The following is a 21,713-nucleotide window of genomic DNA, read 5'->3' on the forward strand; positions in this document are numbered from 1 at the left end:
TTTTTTTTTTTAAGTAGGCTTCGTGCCCAGTGTGGGGCTCGAACTCACAACCCTGAGATCAAGAGTCGCATGCTCTAGAGACTGAGCCAACTAGGTGCCCCAAATAAAAGAGACCTTTTAAATAGTCATCACTGGCACTACCTTAATTCCATCAGACTCCAAATACTTGCTAAGTCCCAGTCCATCCAGGGCGGCAGTGTCAGGAGCTCCACCATTCCCAATAATGGGATTGGCCATTGTGAGAATCTGTCCCTTGTAGGCAGGGTCAGTAATAGCTTCCGGGTACCTGAGTAAAGAAGCCAAAAAATTACCAACCAAAAAAAATGTCTGTAACTACAAAACTACAATCTACATACACACTCTTAACTATTGAATCCTTGAAAATGAGAGAACATTAATTTAAAATCCTATAAGGCTGCATCTAGATTTTAGCAAATCTAAAGAAATTTTATGATAGGATATAAAAGTGTATCCCATCATATGACTTATATGAAAAGACAAACTGATCTTTAAAAAAATTTTTTTTTCACATGAGTATAGCTGACACACAATGTTACATTAGTTTTAGGTGTACAACATAGTGATTCAATTTCTCTATATGTTATGCTCTGTTCTCCACAAGCATAGCTCCCAGCTGTCATGACACAAGACTATTATTACAGCATCACTGTATTTCCTTTGTGGTGCTCTTTATTCCTGTGACTTATTCATTCCATAACTGGAAGGCTGTACTTTCCAATCCCCTTCCTCCATTAGACCATCCTCCCCCTCCCCCTTCCCTTTGGCAACCATCAGTTTGTTCTCTGTATTTATGGGTCTGATTCTGCTTTTAACCTAAACTGACTCATAAGTACTAAGGCATATTCTCATATAAGTTTCAATCCCTAAACTTCTTAAACTTTTTAATTCCCTGAAAAATTCCTTCATAGGGAATGAAGGAATTTCTAAAAGATTGTCCTATTTAAAGTTTTCAGGTATCCTGAAGTTTCCCCTCGCCTTCTGGACATGAATCCAAACTGGTATTTACTAGTAAGGGCTGCCAGTTTCACCAAAATATTAATTGTCAAAAATTTTTTTTTTTTTTTTTTATTTATTTGTCAGAGAGAGAGAGAGAGTGAGCACAGGCAGACAGAGTGGCAGAGGGAGAAGCAGGCTCCCTGCAGAGCAAGGAGCCCGATGTGGGACTCGATCCCCGGACGCTGGGATCATGACCTGAGCCGAAGGCAGCCGCTTAACCAGCTGAGCCACCCAGGCGTCCCTAATTGTCAAAAATTTTAAAGTTGTTTTTTTTTTTTTTTTAAATACTTTTCAGGAACCTGAAGACTATCCTGATTACATCGCTGGTGACTGCATGGGTGCCTATGTTTATTAAAATTCATTCAACATTTAAAATGACTGAGTTAATTTCTGTGGCAGAATTGCCCAAAAATATAAAGGCTGTAGGTTTTTATTTTAAAGTCTGGAGAAGGGGAAAAATAAGAATACATATATTCCTGAGAGAATTACTCAATATACTTGTTTTTTAAAACAGTTTTAGAAAGAAGTATACAAGTTTGAGAGTTATCAACTTAGAAAAGAAAATCAATCCCACAAAAATTGCCCTGAGCCACTTCTGACTTCTAAATCAAAAGATTCCGAATAACCATTTTAAAGTACTGGCATAGAATTAGGGAGGAATGCATTAGATCTTCATTTTAAAGTTAAGACATATTCTCAATTTTATTATATATATATAGATAGATACATATATATATATATACATATACATATACATACACACACACACACACACATATATCACTCTTATTCTGAATATTAAGAAACATTATTCCAGTAAATACCAGGAGTTATCTGTAGCTATTCCATGCCCTGGAATACAGTGTAAGTGAGGCTTCCCCCCAACCCACCCACCGCACCCAGCCCCCTCACTCCCCCCCCCAAACCCCGCTCACATTTTCACTTTCTGCAGAAAGAGTTAAACCAAATCTTTCTTGTGGATTACTACTGATAATGAATTTAGGTGCTGAGGGGGACAGAATCAACAACCTTGAAACCAATAAAGTTCAACTCAGGCAATAGTCAACATAAATTCTTCAACCCCATCCAGACAAACTCCTTCCAGAACTACTTTTGTCAACAAAACACTTAGTCTTTCAGCTCTCCAACCCCTGAGGAGACTAGAGTGCTGTAATATTTATCCGCACCTCCATCAGCTAATTTCTCAGATGCCTCTCACCTGTCAGGAACTGATAATTTTTTAACCAAGGCTTACACACAATATAAATGCATTTCTTGAAGATGAAAAACAAAATAACCCCTTTAATTATCAGCCACCTTACTGAGTGAGACACACAATGAATGAAAGCAACAATTCTCAATGGAAAATAGGATCTGTGGACTAATCTTATTAATGAATGCCTTTTCCTACATCAAAAACATCTTTAATTAATTTAATTTTACTTCCCTTTCTTCTTTCTCTCCATAAAAGAACTGACCATTCCCTTTAAACATATGCTTACAATACTCTCTCCGCAAGTGAATAAATACAGCTTGTCCTAGAGAACTGCACTGCAAATTAATCCATCAGGTCCTGTTTGACTTTTGTGATGTGACAAGATTTATTACCCATAATCTATCACAGAGAAGAAAACTCCAGTGCCCTCCATCATTCTGATCTATATTAAACAGTTGTTTGTTGGCAGGTATATTAACACAGCTAGTAATTAGTGCTGTCGGAAAGCTTAAATAATTGCCTGGTGAAGCAAAACTTTGCAAACAGCTTTCATACACTGTAATTTAATGTTCTCACCAGTGGAACTATTTTAAAACCCACCTAATATTCTTCATTTCAGACAGAGCCAAGAGTTTAGAGAAGAATGTATGTTAATAATATAAAGGAAGTTTCGTCAGTTAATAACTTCTATATCAGTTAACCCAACATCTCTTTGTCTTTATAAAGTTAATGGAATTTTCCTAAAGAATTTGTCAAATACTCCAAAGAAGTTTAGTTCATTGACTCTGTAAGGGAAACCTCTTGAAACCACCCAATCATATTTTTTTGAAGGACTCATAGGTTTGTTTTTTTTTAATCCCCGCTATAAATTACTGTCTAATCCAGGTTCCTCGTTTCATATATGGAAACTAGGATTCAGAAAGGTTAAGTGATTTTCTCAATATCACATAACCTGTTAGCATTGAAAATTAAACCAGAACTTCAGCCTCCTGGTTCCCAGAGAACAACCATTTGTTGGTCGATAAGGACAGCTACGTGATTTCTGCAGCATCTCTGATCTTTTTGCTGCACACCTATTAGCAGATCTAAAACACTGACCTGTGTCTCAATTGATACATTTTGGGACCATCAGATCAATGAACCTGCTCTCCCTTTTATTACTTTAAGAGAATACACGGATCTGTTATTTCACCTTTCTTACTAGCGTGTGAAACTACACAGAATACCTAAGAACTTTCTCAGCTCCTTACAGTACTTCATATCAGATCTGCAAGGTTGATTCTTAACTTCACTAAGTCAATGGCACTGGAGTGTGCTCTCCATCCTTTCCTTGCTCCAATTTTTACCTTAATCATATCTATACCTTCCCCGACAGAAGCCATTTAAGTAATCTCATATGACTTGTGTCCTTGGGCTCTAGGTTTCTAGAATTAATTTTATGCCTTATTTTCAGGGGAAAACCCGTGTCCACATTCTCTTTCATTTACCATGGCAGGGAGGAGTATGTTATCTATGCTGGAAGAGACGACTTGGAGCACAGGCCAATGGCAGGACAATGTGTGGTCGTACTATGATGGGATGATTTCAGCTTTCCACCATGACTAAGATCATCTAGTTAGTCCTCTACATAGGGGAAGAAGGAAACCTTGAGCCCGAGCATTACTCACCCTCCCAGGCCCGTGTTGAAAACCACTTCCCCAGCGACAGAGGACGGATGGCCGAAGGAGTAACCTTTCATCTTGGTTCCATCTTCCAGGACAATGTGTGCTGTCTGTGCCTAAAGAAACAGACGCATGAATCTGAGCAGAATACAAAATACGAGGCACAACACGTTGAAAAATATCCAAAGGTACAATACACAAACTTACACACTCATTAAAGAAACGTGCGGTATATGTGATGAAACCATACTGCCTGCATTTGGAGTTTCTCTCCTGCTTCTTGTCACTTTTCTTCAGATGTATGGCTCTTGTCACTGGCAGGTGTTTTATTTTGTTTCGCTCGCAAGAGGAACTGAAGCATGTTGATACATTGTCTATTCTAAGTCTACTTGTAGAATTATTGACAATCCAGAAATACTTCAGTTGAGCTGAAATGCTGTGTGTCTATCTTTTTCCCCTTAATATTCCATAGCTTTGCTCAAGGATAGCTTTGAGGGAAGTTCATGAGTTTGCAAAAACTTTGTGTATCGTACCATACAGCTCATCATCTAAAACTCTGGGGCTTAGAGCTAGAAGGAATCTTAAAGATTATCCATCAAATCCCCCAGAGTGCTCCAGAGAGCTCTTGTGTTTCTTTCTTTCTTTTTTTTTTTTTTTTTTTTGAGAGTTCTTATGCTTGATGGAGTTGTCCCAAGGGTCGTCCCTCCACACCAGCTTTATGATCATAAAGAAGTCAAAACTTTATCACTCAATTAATACTGATACAAAAGCAAGCAGTATGAAATATCTAAATATAGATCACATTATATTTTTTAGTAGAGTTATTTATATCCATGTCTGGTTCTCTCTTTAGAATATAAGGCACTCTGAATTTGATCACTTCGCCATACTAATCTTTGAACAGCTTCTATACAATCCTTGACTAAGAAGAGGGACATTGAGAGAAACTTATCTATGAAGCAGGCATCAGCCACTCTTCGAAATTACTCTAAATGCTATTGTTGAAACAATTTATGTCAAATATCATTTCCATAGAAGTTAGGGAAGAGAGAAACATGTTAAAGTATACTTTGGGAGGCAAAATATAGACTTGGTAAGAAACTACAGAGCAAAATGAGTGGAATATGATCTTTTAGAATAATTATAAAGAAAAACATCTCTGCAAGAATTGAGGAAACTTTATTAATTTTTGGCATAGTTTTTTTAAGACTGAAGATACCATTGTGCTTATATTTAAGAGTCCTTTTTTAAAAAGATGTATATTTAAATACTTAAGGGTAAAATACTATGATATTTGTGATATCTGAAATTTCCTTTGAAATATTCAGGGGTTAGGGCGAACCGGTAGGGATATGAAATACATTCGGCCATAGGCTAAAATTGTTGGAGTAAGCGAGATCAGCGTGCTGTTCTTTTTGCAAAGATTAAGTGCAGCCCTTAAAGAGAAGCAAAGGAATTCTCTACTTTCTTTCACTCACATTTTTAGGACTGCTCTCATGGTGCCTAATCCTTTCATACCCTGCCATTCACCCCCACTCCCCGCCCCCAACACACACACCAAACTTGATATACAGCAGAAGCTTGGGAAGTGATTTCTAGACCTTGGTTACTACACTCCTTTAGATTTGCAACATGTACTCAGCTTTTCAGGTGTTAAAGTGGAAAAACTTGACTGTTTTTCTATAGTAGTCTTCTCTGTAGAAATGCAATGCCTCTTTTAGGTACAAAGTACACAAATCTTTTGGCATTTGAATAACTGCTCTTTAATATATAAAGTAGTGTTTGATCATCTTTAAACCAATATAATCTGTGCCTAAATATTGTTTATGTGAGGGTATGCATACACATGAACTTATATTTACACACAAAATAATTCAGTATTTCCTAATAAAATTGATATGTTTAAGATACTTATTTCAACAGGAAAGTTCTGTTTTTTTCAAATTGGAGGCACAACGCATGGATTTCAAATTCATATTTCTGAGAAAGATTAAACAAAGTGCTGGACTGCACACATATGTGTTTCTGTGTGCGAGTCCATATGCGTGGCAGAGTTAGCCAAAAGAATTTTGTCCTTTACTTGGCTTATCAAATTATCTTTGAGACAGTTTTGTTTCATGTATAGCCTTGGAACTAGTGTTTGAGATCTCAAGCTTGATACTTTATCTTTGAATAGTTAGGGTTTATCCTCTGAGCAACTAAATGAAAAGAGCTTTTGGAATTTAAGAAACAAAACAGATGAACATAAGGGAAGGAAGGAAAAAATAAAATAAGATGAAAACAGAGAGGGAGACAAACCATAAGAGACTCTTAACTATAGGGAACAAACTGAGGATTGCTGGAGGGGGGAGGGGTGGGGAGATGGCATAACAGGGTGATGGGCATTAAGGAAGGCAATTGATGGAATGAGTATTTGGTATTATGTGCAACTGATGAATCACTAAATTTTGCCCTCAAAACTAATAACACAGTGTATGTTAACTAAACTTAGATTTTTTTTTAAAAAAAGCTTTTAGAATTACTTGGCACAAAGGAAACCACAACAAGTGATTAATGTAGTATGAGTGATGTCAAGTTCTGAGTTCTGCTTCTGTATATAGGAAATCAACTTTGCATGTCCCTTCTTCTCATAGCATGATTTTCTTATTTTGCATTTTATTTTAATTTACCAACTATTGTTTATTTACAATTGAAGACAGGGGTTGATGATTTTAGGAAGTAAGAGTGATAATGTTCAGTGTATTGTTAAAGATGGTTACAAGCTAATCAAATGTCTATGGTGATGGTTCTCAGTAGGGATATTTTTAATGGGAAAATTCCCTAGGTAGCTCTGACATGTTTCACTAGGTGAAACTCTTTGGTCCAAGTAATGAAAATTCACTGTCAAAAAAGTATTTTCTCCTAAAAGTATTATTTTCTCTTCTTGAGGAAGTCATGTGTAACCTACATGCTTTCACAAAATGGAAGGAGGAAAGAAAACATCTTCCTAAATAATACGTAACTTTGATAGAACCTAAAAATAAATGGACTTAGTTGGCAAAACAGCTACAAACTACAAATTTCAGCTGTTTTCTATCCATCAGTTTATCTATCCTACTCGAAGCCATCCCTGCCTAAAATATCATCTGTTTACTTTTATTCCCTTTTCTCATCTAAGAATTTCAAATTGTCTGATCTCTGGGTTAGACACCATCTAATTATTTTAAAGAAAGGTAAAAATTAACATAAGCAAATCCAATTCTTGTTAGCCTGTTCCCACAATTCTATTTGGCATTTTTCTTTCTCTCTCCATGGGACTAGATTTCTACTTTACTTTCAGTCTTTTAAAGATATACTCGAGGAGACATTTACTGTTGCCTGAAATAGTCCCTGAGATTGTGTTCAATATGTCTTTTTGATCCTTTAATTCTATTTTTTGTTCTTTTTGGCAGCTTTTATAGATCTTCCAATCCTCTTTCCCACTACACATTATATTGTTACAGGGCTTCTGTTTATAGCCTATGGTACCCTTTATATTCCACTTAACTACATGGGCCTCTGATGAGTTTAAAATGATGAGTACCAATTGACTTATCTATGAGAGGAACTCTGAACAAAGAGCTATTATTTGGTATCCCCTCTTCTAGCTAATAGTTCCCCAAATGCTATTTCATTCCAATGAGTCCAAAAGAAATCACCTTGTGACTATTGTAAGATATTTTAGTAGCCTCGTCCTGGTAGAAAAAGGTCCATAGCCTAGGAATTAGATTGTACCATTAAGGGATAATTTAAGTGCCTACTGCCAGAGCCCTTTAATACTTTGAATGCTGAAAGTACAAAGGAAACCTTAAGGAAGAGAAGCCTGTACACTCATATAATGTCAGGAAAAGTAACGAAAGGATATATAAATATGAATTTTACTAAGTAAAGGACCTCTATCATGACATGGTCCCTATGTGTTTAATAAAAATATATGTGTCAAGAAGACTGCTTTCACATTCAGGTCAAAAACTCATTGAGCTCCTACCATGTGCCAAATCCCATACTAGGCTCTGGAAATACATGGACAAATGTCCCTAGACCCTCCATTTAGCAAAAGGTCTAGATATGTGACTGAATGGTAAGGAAGAAACCCCCAGAATAATATCACTGAAGCACCTGGAGATAACAGAGATAAATAAAATATCCTTTCCTTTGGGAGATTTTTCTTTAATAAAAGAATTCGTCCTTTCTTTTTCATCTATGCCTTAAGTAATAAAAATTAAAATTTTATGAAAGAAATTCATGTCAAATTTTGGACTTAAAGCCCAAAATTTAAAGGCTTTTTCAAGGGATGTCTGTGTGGTTCAGTTGGTTAAGCATCTGACTCTTGGTTTTGGCTGTGGTCTTGATCTCAGGGTCCTGAGATCAAGCCCTGTGTCAGACTTTGTGCTGAGCGCAGTCTGCTGGAGATTCTCTCTCCCTCTTCCTCTGCCCCTCCCACTTGTGCTTGCTTGCTCTCTCTCAAATAAATAAATAAATCTTTTTTTTTAAAAAGGAAGAAGAAGAAGATGGCTTTAAGTCTGTTCAAATGTCATCCATCTTCTTGGTGAGTTGTATCTCCTCCCTCTTATTTAAAATGATAATATGCCCCCTCCTATCCCCCTACCCCCCCACCCCCCATCCCCCGGGCTCTAGCTGCTCTTCCTTTATAGCAGTCATTGCCTCCCTGCCTTATTACCCTCGAAAACAAACTTCATGTGGGCAGAGTATTAGGTCTGCACAGAGTAGACAATTATTCAATTTTTGTTGCATGAATAAAGATTCATTGAGTGTCAATATGAAAAAAATAACATAGGAAAATACCAGAAATTGCTACTATTTTTATCATTATTATTCAGCTTTCAGTTTGTCCAAGGTATGAATTTAAAATTAAGCAAATACTTGTTTTGAGTTGCCTTTCTGTTATGCTTAACCAAGAATGCCTTTCTATAATATGTTTAATTCAGTCCCATCAAATGGAGATACTATGCTGGAAAAGAGACATGAGTGGCATTGAGGGAGACAAGGGGTGAAGAAAGGAAAGATCAGTGGATGGTTATACCCGCACAAGCATAGTGAGTGTTCTGTACGTAAGTGTACAAATACGTGTTGTGCAGAGCTAAGACAAATATCATGATAATTCAAAATTCAATTTACTAGGCATTTCACATGAAAGAGGATGACCATGCTTGAATTACTTAATAAACTGTTTCATTCCCTATTTCACTTTGCAAACATAGACAAGGAATGAGAAAGCGCTCCTTACCCAGTATATTCTAAAATATATGGGTACGCGAAGAAAATTCTGTTTTATTCTATTTAATTTTAAGATAATTTATGCAAATGAATCTTGAAGAAAAATTATTTTACATTTCTCATATTGTTCTCAGGTATTAAAATATGAATTTGTCACAGCAGATTCAAGTGAAAGGTGTAAGGTAAGGTGAACTCAAAGGGATCAAAAGTTATTTTGTGCACTGAAAGCTATTCACTTCTTGATCACCAAAATTAGGTGAATAAACATGTATCATTACCCACCTTACTCAAGTAGAAATTGGAGTCTAACTGGCTGCTGCCTATCTCTTTGTCAGTCATTGTAGAGCAATGAAAGCATGAATAAATTCTGAAATGAGTTTACTCTGACCCCTGCTTGGTAGAATGATGAAGGATTTTAGTCTGGTTTGCTCTCATTACACATGGAGAACAACTATTCTCCAAAATGTAAATACTTATATGAGCATTATTTGCAGATGGCTCCTTTGGATTTTTCCTTGTTTTGTTGTTGTTGTTGTTGTTGTTGTTGACGACCTGGGATGAACGGTCCCAATTCTTTTCACATGTCCTTAAAGTTCTTCATTTTACTTTTTCCCCTCTGGGTCTTTGACTAATATTATAATAACTTTTCTTAGTAAAACCTTCATGAAAATTAAATTCCATGTGTGACAGGATCCACTTAGTGGCCTAATTTTAATTGAGTACTCATTTTCATTATAGTGTAATTCTTCATCACTAATTAAATGCATATGAAATTATAAGAATATTCTTCAAATCTCAAGATCATAGCCAATAAAAAATCTTAACTTTTAATTCACTATCTAATTTTAGATTTAAGTGCCTCAAAGTCACAGGACTAGTTACATGTTGTTGTTAGTTGCTTTTATTCATATTGACTCAACCAAATTGACAATAAAATGATGAAATATAACAAAGAAATTTTGGGTTGTACATGTACCCATCTTCAGGTTAGCAGTTAAGAGATATTTATACTGCTTTTATTAATGGAATGTAAATCAATCCCTTTTCTCCACTCAATATCATTTATCATCCCAAACAAGCATCATTCCCTAAATGTAACAAGAAAAATAACCTTAGCAAAAGGGGCCACAGAACAAGAAGCATCTATCTAGAAATCTCATTTCGATAAGGTCAGTCACATTGGTTTGCCAAATCCCTAGATCACAGACTTGAAAAATAAAACAACTATATATTGTAAATATATAAATTATATAGGTATTTCGGGATAAGAGTAAGTATAATTTTCCATCTAACCAGGTGAGGAATTATTTTAAGTATAGAGGGGGTAGAATTCTGGAGAAAAGGCAAGTACTACAGGGAAAAAAATTCATAGACTATGGTCAGTTACTTCTTCTATGTTGACCACATCCATACCAATCTGTGCACAGCCCTATCTATTAGGGACTATTTAAAACTGTACTCTCTGATTATCATATCATCTCACTCATATGTGGAATTTAAGAAACAAAACAGACTATCACAGGGGAAGAGGAAAAAAAAAAACAAGACAAAATCAGAGAGAGACAAACCATAAGAGACTCTTAATCGTAGGAAACAAACTGAAGGTTGCTGGAGGGGAAAAGAGTGGGAGAATGGGGTAACTAGGTGATGGACATTAAGGAAGGCATGTGATGTAATGAGCACTGGGTATTATATAAGACTGATGAATCGCTGACCTCTACCTCTGAAATTAATAATGTATTATATGTTAATTAATTGAAATTAAATAAATGAATGAAGGAATGAATGAATGAATAAAACTGTGCTCTGTGGAAGGGAAGGAGAGGTAATATAAATGCAGTTGGGTTGGAGAAAGCAATTTTGACCATCTCTCCTACCTTTCACCATTTGACTCTCTCTCCCCCCACTTCCTGATAAAATATGGATTTCACAGTTTTTTGGTTTGTTTTTTGTTTGCTTAGTTTTGGTTTTGGTTTTATAAATGCGACTAATTGTAGTGTATTAAAGGTCAACTCTACAGATGCCTTTGGAGACTTTGTCAGAAAAACAAACCTTGAAGAGCCATAGAGATTCAGGTATGCCCAAGTTCTCACCCTCATCTCTGCCCTCCCTTCTTTCTACCTACCTGACCTCTACCACTTGTTAGAAACCCAAGTTTGATCATCTTTGTGCATTAATCAAACAAGCAGTAGAAGACTTGTCCCTTCTCAAGTTAAGACTAAACAAAAATTGGCACTTATTTACTGCCCCATAACCAAGTATATGACTAATTTCTCCAATAAGATTATAGGCAACACCAGACAACATCAAGGACAGAGAGTCTGCCTTGTCTGTCCAACACAGCATCACCAGCACATAAGACAATGTCTGGCACATAGCGGGTGATTGGAGAAACCATTTTATTCCTCCCTGAATTCATACTTTGGTCCATGAAGCTAATTTTCAGAGACTTTGGAAAGGTCATTTAACCCCAGTCCACAAAGTAAAAGTAAGAGGAATGATTGGTGACTTTGGGAAATGGAATTGAGCAAGACTGGCTTAGCCCTTCTTAGCTTTCTTTTCAAAGAAACCTGTTCTCAGTTGTACATCAAGATTGGAGAGGAGCAGCTGTGAGTGAATAAACTTGACTCAGGGAAAGCAGTTATAAGAAACATATTTTGTTACAGATCTGGGCCTTGTTTTCTAAACAGCTTTAGCAGTAATAAAGATGATATTCAGATTACTGTCTATTTGAATACTGTGTCTTATTTCTGTATTGATTCTAAATATAGAGATTGAAGAGAAGGTATCATTATACCCTAAAATCACGCCAGTAGAAAGTACCTTGCAAATACTGACTGACTGACTGAATGAATGAATGAATACTTGAATGAATGGCTATCAGGTGGCAAAGAAGCTACATAAATCTATTTTTGTTTCGCTGTAACATAATTGGCTTACAGAATGCAAGTCATATTTTAACTATTCCTCTTAGGCACTGCTCACAAAGGTAAGAAACAATGGGCAATGTACAGCTGTCTTTTAACTCCGTGTGATTTATTCCCTGGGAGACTAGTTAAGAGAATAAAGAACACCTGCTTTCACAGTATTTTTCTCTTCCATATTCCACCAACTAGAGATGTAAATGGGTACAGCAATTCCTTTTTATAAAGTCATTATCATACTTAAGCTTTATTCACACTTTAGTAAAATCACTTCATGCAGATAATCTACTAACCGTTAGTACTGCTAAATGATAATGAATTCACTATAACAGAAAAAAGGAAAGCATGCACTCTCTTCCATACAATCTTCTCCATTATTTCCTTTAATAGAGAAAATTATAAAATTTAATACTGAAAATAAACACCTATTTTTTCATTTTATACTTAATATAAGTTTTTACTTTTCACCACATTGTGAATTCTTATTTCATTTGTCTTATTTTTGGCTGAACTCTTTTATAAAATGTAGATTTCTAATTTGATACTTTTCTAGTAGCAGTTGGTTTTACAAATCTTTCAAATCCAATGATATTAAGACTAATAGTAAGATGTTGGAGTTTCAGGGTATCTCTCTTTGGCATCTTTTCCTAACATCCCTTGGGAATAACAAGTTTCAAATCACATCTGGTCCTACAGGCTAGGTAATAAAGTTACTTAAATAATTACTACTGAAATTAAAAATAATTCCACTGTTAATGGGAATTCAAAATGATGTAGCCACTACGGGAAACGGTATGGAGATTTTTCCAAAAAAAGTAAAACTGAACTAACATATAATCCAGCAATCCTACCTCTGGATATTTACCCAAGGAATTGAATTCAGGCTCTCAGAGAGACAGTAGAACTTCATCTTCATTGTAGCACTATTCACAATAGTCAAGGTATGGAAGAAACTTAAATATTCATCAACAGATGAGTAGATAAAGAAAATGCAGCATATACGTACAATGGAATATTACTCAGCTTTAAAAAAGGAAGGAAATCCTGTCATACATGGCAACATGGATGGACCTTGAGGGCAGTATGCTAAGTGAAGTAAGCCAGTCACAGAAGGACAAATACTGCATGATTCCACTTACATAAGATACCTGAAATAGTCAAACGCATAGAATCAGAAAGAAGAAATGTGGTTGCCAGAGGCCAGGGGAAGAAGGGGAAATGGGAGTTACTAACCAACAGACATAAAGTCTCAAATGTTTAAGATGAATAAGTTCTAATGATCTGCTGTACAACATTGTCCCTAAAACTGCGCTGTACAGTTAAAAATCTTTTAAGAGGTTGGATCTCATGTTAAGTACTCTTACTGCAAAAAAATAATAAAATAAAATAAAACAGTTCCACCCCAGGGGCGCCTGGGTGGCTCAGTTGGTTAAGCGGCTGCCTTTGGCTCAGGTCATGATCCCGGCGTCCTGGGATGGAGTCCCGCATCGGGCTCCTTGCTCGGCAGGGAGCCTGCTTCTCCCTCTGCCTCTGCCTGCCACTCTGTCTGCCTGTGCTCGCTCTCTCTCTCTCTCTCTCTGACAAATAAATAAATAAAATCTTTAAAAAAAAACAAAAACAAAAACAAAACAGTTCCACCTCATCACATAGTAGCTAATAATTCACAATGACTATTAATAACTCATAGGTTGTCACTTATTTGCTTCGAGAACTAACTCCATACTACATTGGATTTTGTCACCACCCAAGAGAAAAATCTCCATCATCATTTATTATTGGCTCCCAATTTTTCCCTCTGTCTCCAAACTCTCCCTGCTTCTACCTATCCCATGCAGTGAAGTTAAAGGCTATCTTTCTTAAACGTATATTGCATAACACTAATCTTCACATTCCCCAATTAACGTTCCCAGTCCCCTCATCTGGCCCATTCTCAAAATGGAATCCCTTAGACTCCCCACCTCTCTAGACTTTGTGCATAAATGTCTCCTCTTTGCTTGTTTCTGTCCTGGTTATCTTTCTTAGCCCGGCTCATAATATGTCTTCAAAGATCCCCCAAGTCAGAATCAACCACTGATTTTCCTGTACTCTCACTTCATGTGTGTGTGTACTGTTTGTGTTACCTTTTGTTTTAATTGTTTAAGTTACTCTTCTACTCTGCTAGATCACGACTTCTGAGACAGAAAATCCAATGTCCAATTTAATTTTGTATCCTCACAGAAATGGCCCACTGTTGTTCACACAGTAATATAATCACAATATACTTGGTGAATGCACAGAAATATGGGCCATTATGTGATGCTGAATGTTGTTCACATGCTGATATTATGGTTTTTCTAATCAATTCTCTGATGCCCACTGGCTACTGGGTTTTGTTCGCTTGTTTATTTTTACTTGAAAACAAAGACAGATGTCCCACATAGGCATAGTTCATGCTAAAAGATGGAAGATGAAAGTAAAGAATAAGTTGGGACTGGTTGGCAACCCTTGCCTCATAAGCACCCCTAGGTTTCTATACCAACTAGGTGTCCTACAGATAATATCTTCAGAAGAGTCCAGAAGATCATTTCTAATCTTTATTCTTTGGGCTTCCTAATGGGTTGCTTCCATTACTAATATGAATTATTATCTTAATGTCGACATAAATCTAAGCCTCCATCACTGGGGAAAAGGAATAATAAACTATGTGTGCATACATAGCCCAATTATTTTCCTTTCTTCCTTTACCTTTTTTTTTAAGATTTATTTATTTATTTACTTTAGAGAACAAGAGGTAGAGGGAGAATAAGAGGGAGACAACCTCCAACAGACTGCCCACTGAGCACAGAGCCCAACACAGGGCTCAATCTCACCACTCTGAGATCACGACCTGAGCCAAAACCAAGAGTTGGAAGCTTGACCAACTGAGCCACCCAGGCGCCCCCTTCCTTACCTTTTCATCTAAAATTCTTGCCAAATTTTACTATAGGTCACTGGCAAATTCATTTATTTTAATTCACTAACATAGTCTCATAATATTACACTTCTATACCAAATCCCCAAATGGTTTACAATTTTTTTATCTCCCTCTGGAAAGAAAAAAAAAACCGAGGCTGCCATATTTTTACCGATATTGTTTCTGAGGTTTACATTTAGTGCTGGTGCATACTTGACACTCAATAAAGATTTTAACTAAATTTGAGAATAGTAACTAAAGATGACATGTATACTTCAATTTTTCTCTACTTTGTGTCCATGTATGTTAAAGGACCTCCCACTTTGTTTTGTTTCTATTTTAATCCTGGAATAATCGTCATGTTTGAAAATATATATATAAAGCACCCCATGTCTTAAGCATGCCTTAGAAAAGTGGATTAACGTGTCACGATCCTGTTTCTACCTTTTGCTATGGCTTTAATGAGACCTTGTTAAGGCATAAACCAGATGGCATGTATAGTTACCTATGCTTATTAAAGTCTATATATAGTTGCACAAATAAACTTTGTATATAGATTTGAAAGATAAATGTCTGCTGTTCTGAGAAAGTTACCTTACCTCAAATAGAATTATGAAGTGATGTTGGAAAAATGGGATTTGGGAGAACATTGACCTCACCGAGGGCTCTACCCTGATCCCCTTCTTAAGGTTTCATTAATAATAATTAACATGATGGGTTGGGCACTGTTTCTAAAGCTACCAATGGGTTTTCTCAATTAATCTTCACAAAAAAACAATGAGGTAGGTAATGTTAAGAACTGTATTTTACAGTAAAGCTAACTGAGGTTTGGAGGAGTCAAGATCATTCCAGTAGTAAACAGAAAAACAGTGGCTTCTGAATGTAGTCAGTGTTACTTAGAATCCACAACCCTCTACCCCGCTATCATTACCCTCTGCATGGAGCCAGGTAGAAGGTTTCAGCTTCGGCTGAGTTACGTATGGCCCCTTTTTCTTCTCCTAAGCTTACTTCTATTTCCTCTTTCCAATCTTTTCAATGGGAACAAAAAGCATTTCAATTACAAACTCACTCGAATTTATTTATAAGATCTTTCTTTCAAAACTGCCGTGGATCACCTGCCAGGCACCCAGGTCAGCCGAGAATCACCCGTCTGTAAGTCTGTAAATCGTCAGAATGGAATGACAAATCATTAGCTGTATCCTGTGATCTTAAGAGAACCAGAAGGCTCTGAGAACTTTTCACACCGATTCCAGGCCCTTGAGTCTGAAGCTCTGAAGACCGTTGGGACTATCCATGTGGTGAACATGGAGACCCACCTCTCAGTCCCCCTTCATGAAGGCCCTGCTGCCCTGCTGCAAGGGGGGAGGTCAGTGGAGAGTCACCACCAGTCAGTTCCCTGATGGTCTGCCTCAGCTGCCGAGAGCTGCTTTGCCACAGGCCCTGCACGGAGAGCCCCGTGCCCTCTCTGGTTACTGAGGCTGGCAGGGAGAGGAAGGCCCAGGCCCAACACAGGAAACTCTGGTGGGCAAGAGCTTTCCGTCATTAAATTGAGTTACATAAATTTCTACATGATCCCCATTCTTATATTACTTTTTAAATGGAACCTTTAGTAAAGTGCACAATCTTTGGGTGTTGTACTTTTTTCTTTTTTTTTTTTTAAGATTTTATTTATTTATTTGACAGAGAGAGATCACAAGTAGGTAGAGAGGCAGGCAGAGGGAGAAAGAGGAGGAAGCAGGCTCCTTGCCGAGAAGAGAGCCCGACGCGGGGCTCGATCCCAGGACCCTGAGATCATGACCTGAGCCGAAGGCAGAGGCTTAACCCACTGAGCCACCCAGGTGCCCCTGTACTTTTTAATATTTAAAAAACCTGGTGATTCCTTCACAAAGCATAGGTAATTTCTGATGAAAATATATTTTTGTGAGAGAACTTGCATATAAGTAGAAATTCCAACAAATTCTCTATTTATTTGTTGATTCGTCTGCCAAGGAAGTTGATGTTGTTTTACCGTACCACAGAATGTTGTTGTTTTTTTTAATGATCTCAAAAAATGTGACGCTGTAAGCAAATCTCCCATTTTCCCTAAACATCTCACTCATCTCTTTAGGGCTTTTGATTTTTTCCTTCAAATTAAAATTCATTGTAAACCTACATTTATGGGTCCATTTTCATTTCCTAGTAAGATGACTGATGAGCTTTATGGGACCACAAATAAATGACCGAAATTTTATACCCTAATACTCTCAGTTTGAAATCAGGTTTAAAAGGGTAGATGATTCAAAGCACTTTCCAGGATAAGAACAATGCAACAGCTGTTAATAGGAGTCACACAGCTAAATTCTCCTTCAAAAAGCTTTGAAAATGTGTCCCTGGTGTTATGCTCAACTGATTTAGAGAGCTTAGGCTTAGGAAGTAACAGTCAAAATTCTAGCATAATTTATAATTTAACCTATAAAGGCTTTAAAAGTGCCCAGTGTTCATTACTGTCTTTAGGCTTTTCCTTTGCACTCACTATTATGTTATTAAAAGTCACCCACTCATTCCTTAATCATCCCACATTGCAGCATCATTCTGGGCTAACTTTGAAGATATTGGTCCTTCACTTTGAAGCAGCTTTCTTTGGATCCATTAGTTTGAGACAGTGGAAACAAGTCAAAATGAGACTTTTCTTATAATTCAAAATTACTCGCAGTAAACACCTACCACATTAGATTTCTGCATATGTGAAGCTTATGGGACTATAAGAGAAACAAACTGAAAATTGAAAAACAGCATGTTTTGTTACAATACATGACAATATTTTGGTTGAAGTGAAAGAAATATGTCACTGCCCTAAAATATCCTATTAATAGAATTGTTAATTAAAGCAAGAATCCTTACTAATTCTTTAATTTAAACAATCTGTTCTCAAAATGCAACCAAAAAAGGAGAAAAAAGGAAAGGAAAATGTATATGATTTATTTTATGTGAGGATAAAGTGCAGTATATACATGGGCTCTTGAGTAAGCAATAACATTACAGCAGGAGAAATGATTTAGAGCATTCTGAAGCCAGGTTAAACAACAATGATGGCTTCAAGTAAATAAGCACAGTAGACAAAAATCCAAATTAAAAAATTACATGTGGTGTTTGGGCCTAATTAAAATTCTAACCAGATTTGCTATGGGTATGTTTCACTTGTACAAAAATAGACATCCAGGTGTCCTTGTGTTAACTCCAGCACTTATACATCCGTGAAATGGGAATAACTGCACTGTTCCTTCCCCTGGGTGCGAGAATTTACCAGTAAAATGTTCTGAATGTAAAGGCTTAAGCTAATTTAGCAATAAGTTCCATAAAAGGTTTGAATATAAAACATGATAGTTGCAATAATCCCCTTAAGCTAGTAGTAGAAATGAAAATCATTTACTCGGAGACTCTGACTGTATTGCTATTAAATCATTTGACTATGTAAATTATTTGTATATCAGAAAAAGCAGAAGCCCCATGTGTTTACTTCCATTTTCACCAAGGCCTAAAGCCATATAACATATTTGATTTCTGGCTTACCTGATGTTTCTTAGCTATTAGTTTATATCAATACTCATCCTCTCAAGAAATAAAATAAATCTGAACCAAGCTTTAAAAAGGAAGAAGCTTAAAGCCAGAATTTATTTCAGTTATTACTGCATAGATGATATGGTAAAAGTTAAAATCTTAAAGTGTTCTTTATTGGTAAATTAAACCTCTTTTTTCATTCTTGGAGTTGTACTATCAAAAAAGGACACTTAAAATTCAGAATTAAGGCACAATTTCTAAATGTGGAATATTTAATGAGACTTTTCTGCAGTTATAATGTCTAACACTTCAACAATTAAAAGTACCGTAACAGCAGTCATCAATCAAGACTTACAACATCCTAAGTTAATAGCCTTACCACATCCTACATTAATATTAAGTTATCTGCCTTTAGTTAAACGTAAGCCATTGTTGGGGGGAAAAACTCACAAGGTTAATTTACTTGAATACTTCTCTGTTCCAGATATTTGTAAACAAATGAGTCAGATTCATAAGTAATTTTTATTCTAGTTATGTTTCTCATTATAAGTAAAATATAGCCTTTAGAAAAATTCCATTATAAATTATGTTCATAAAGTGTAAGTTTATGGTAGAATTTTTCTGAATCTAGGAGGGCTCCCAATATTGTAAGACAATTTTTATTTTATGGCAATAAATTAATATGGTTTTATTTAGTTCTACATCATAGATGAAAATTATTCAGTAAAATTCTTAGTGGTACATTGACCCTACTGATTCACCTGTTAGAACGGCATGTTAGCCAGTAATCTCCCTGTGAAATATAAAAGATTGATATATGATATTTAGTAAGTTAACAAAAAAGGAAAAAAGAGTAAAGAAGTCTTGAAAATATTTCCATGAGTTGAATTCATTTAGACCACATGCAGAAAATCAAGGGGAAACTAGATGTGCTAGGACTAAGGAGTCCAAAACCAAGTCTGATGCTGGCTCATGTAGGTTCTTTCCAGTCTTCGGTCACTATAAATACCCTAAAAAATGCTAGTCCCATCAAGGACGTTCATTCTTGCATAGCAAACTGAGGAAGCCTTGAAGTGGGCTCTGGCATGACCATCGCTTAAGAGATACTGAAAATTCTTTACTATAACTTAGCCTTTGGTACAAGTCAGAAATGTGAAAAGGTTACATGAAGATGTGAGGGCAAAGGAACGTTCTCTATTTCACTAAATTCACTTCTACAGGATCAGTAATTCTGCTAAGCATGGTCAGGTGAAAACTCAAATCTCCATCAGCTGGAGAAGGAAACAGGAGGAGTCCAAGCTCATGCCATTTCTCCACGCACTTCGCCCACCAGATTTCTTAGCCTCCTACCAAGGGCTGGGACTCAGATAAAGTGAGTGAGGTGCCTTTCAGACAACATGGAAGGAGATACACCATGGCCCTGCTAGTGAGTGTCTCCTTCAATGGTGTACCGCTAGTGTCTCACCTGCCCTACCCTCATCTAGGCCCTATTTGACTATCACTTCTTCAACAGTTTTATGGCAGGAAGCTCAAAATGACAAGGCATTCTTTATAACCAACAAATGAGTCTGTACTTTAGAAAAGAGCAGTGGGATATAAAAAGCAGAGTACATAAACAAAAATGTTCCAAAGGGAGCTACCTCCTAATTAAAGAAATATCATTCACCCAAAATATACACAGTCGCTAATCATCCAGACTATCCAACCATTCATTTGCGATTGAAACATAATCATTTTTTTCAAAAATTTGCATCATCTTAGATGAAATCCAGCCTTAAAACCATATGAGCATAACAAATAATATGGAGGACAAGGGTAGATGGAAAGGAGAAGGGAGTCAATTGAGGGACATTGGAAGGGGAGGTGAACCATGAGAAACTATGGACTCTGAAAAACAACCTGAGGGTTTTGAAGGGGCGGGGGGTGGGAGGTTGGGGGAACCAGGTGGTGGGTATTAGGGAGGGCACGGATTGCATGGAGCACTGGGTGTGGTGAAAAAACAATGAATACTGTTACACTGAAAAGAAATAAAAAATTAAAAAAAAAAAAAAGACCATGTCATATGGAAACAAACAAACAAAAAAAAACATATGTATATGTAGTAAAGGTCTAATACAATAGTTATTCTTGAAAGTGCATGATAACCCTATTCCTACCCCACCTTTAATATCTACAAAGAGGTTCCAATATAATATCCAATGTAATATCCAATATAATAATGAACTCTATTTCCTGTGAATATCTTTAAAGCTGCTTCAATATAACTAAATGATTCTAATTGTAGGAGTTTTTGTAGTTGCCAATTTCTAATCAATGACAATAGCTCCTCAAGACTGAGCTAAATAGGTAGTTTAATGTTGGAAACAGAGTATAAAAATCTTACAAAATGAAAACCATTCAAAGGGAATAATGACTCTAGGGCTCAATTGTATCTGAAGTACCAGAGAGAAGGACACTTGGACTGTTATGTTCCCAGCTTAATTGTAACACAGGTCACCATTTTGAAACCAAGTGGATTAATGTTAGAAGCTGTACCTACTGAGAATCTTTTCTATTCATAAAGCACTTAACCTTTTCAATTTAATACCTTTGATTTCCAAATTCATTTGCAAGTAAAAATAAAACTACTTAGTCTTAGTGACTTTCCAAGACTTGTGAATTCAGAATTTTTAAATTTTAAGTTTCTTGAAATCAGAGACTATCTACTTACTACCCGTTTATTTCCACTTATTATTCTTCCTGTATACTCCCAGGATAGAAGCTTTAAAAAGGATATTAAGATGTACATCCTGACTTTTGGAGTTGAATTCAAAATAGTAAAGATCATTTGCTTCATAGTTCTTGAGTCTAATTTCACTATAAGCAATATCTTCCTAGAGATAAATTTAATATTAAGGCAAAGGTGAAAAAATCATTATATATATTCGAGAATTTTCATCAGACATTTTGTCATTGTACTAATTTATAGTCCATGAAAAACTGATGTGTCTTCTACTAAAATGTGTAGGGCAGAATTTTTTTATTTTTAGTATCTAAGGCTTGGAGTGCCCGAGTGGCTCAGTCGATTAAATGTCCGACTCTTGGTTTCTGCTCAGGTTGTGATTTCATGGTCATGAGATGGAGCACCATGTTGGGCTCTGCATTGAGCATGGATTCTGCATCAGGTTCTC

At 36.3% G+C, this 21,713-nt stretch overlaps 1 protein-coding gene across 1 annotated transcript in view; it reads right to left on the minus strand.

Annotated features, from left to right (window-relative positions):
* The window catches only part of CPS1 (carbamoyl-phosphate synthase 1), a 122,449-nt gene that overhangs the window by 97,074 nt on the left and 3,662 nt on the right, over positions 1-21,713 (minus strand). Inside the window, exons 2-3 of the mRNA XM_080799079.1 lie at positions 3,901-4,010; positions 142-286 (exon numbers count right to left, since the gene is read on the minus strand). Of these exons, the coding sequence (XP_080655205.1) occupies positions 142-286; positions 3,901-4,010 (255 nt within the window). The remainder of the gene's footprint in view (positions 1-141; positions 287-3,900; positions 4,011-21,713) is intronic.

The sequence above is a fragment of the Martes martes genome (assembly GCF_963455335.1).
Source record: "Martes martes genome assembly, chromosome: 3".
In the NCBI taxonomy this organism is placed as follows: domain Eukaryota; kingdom Metazoa; phylum Chordata; class Mammalia; order Carnivora; family Mustelidae; genus Martes; species Martes martes.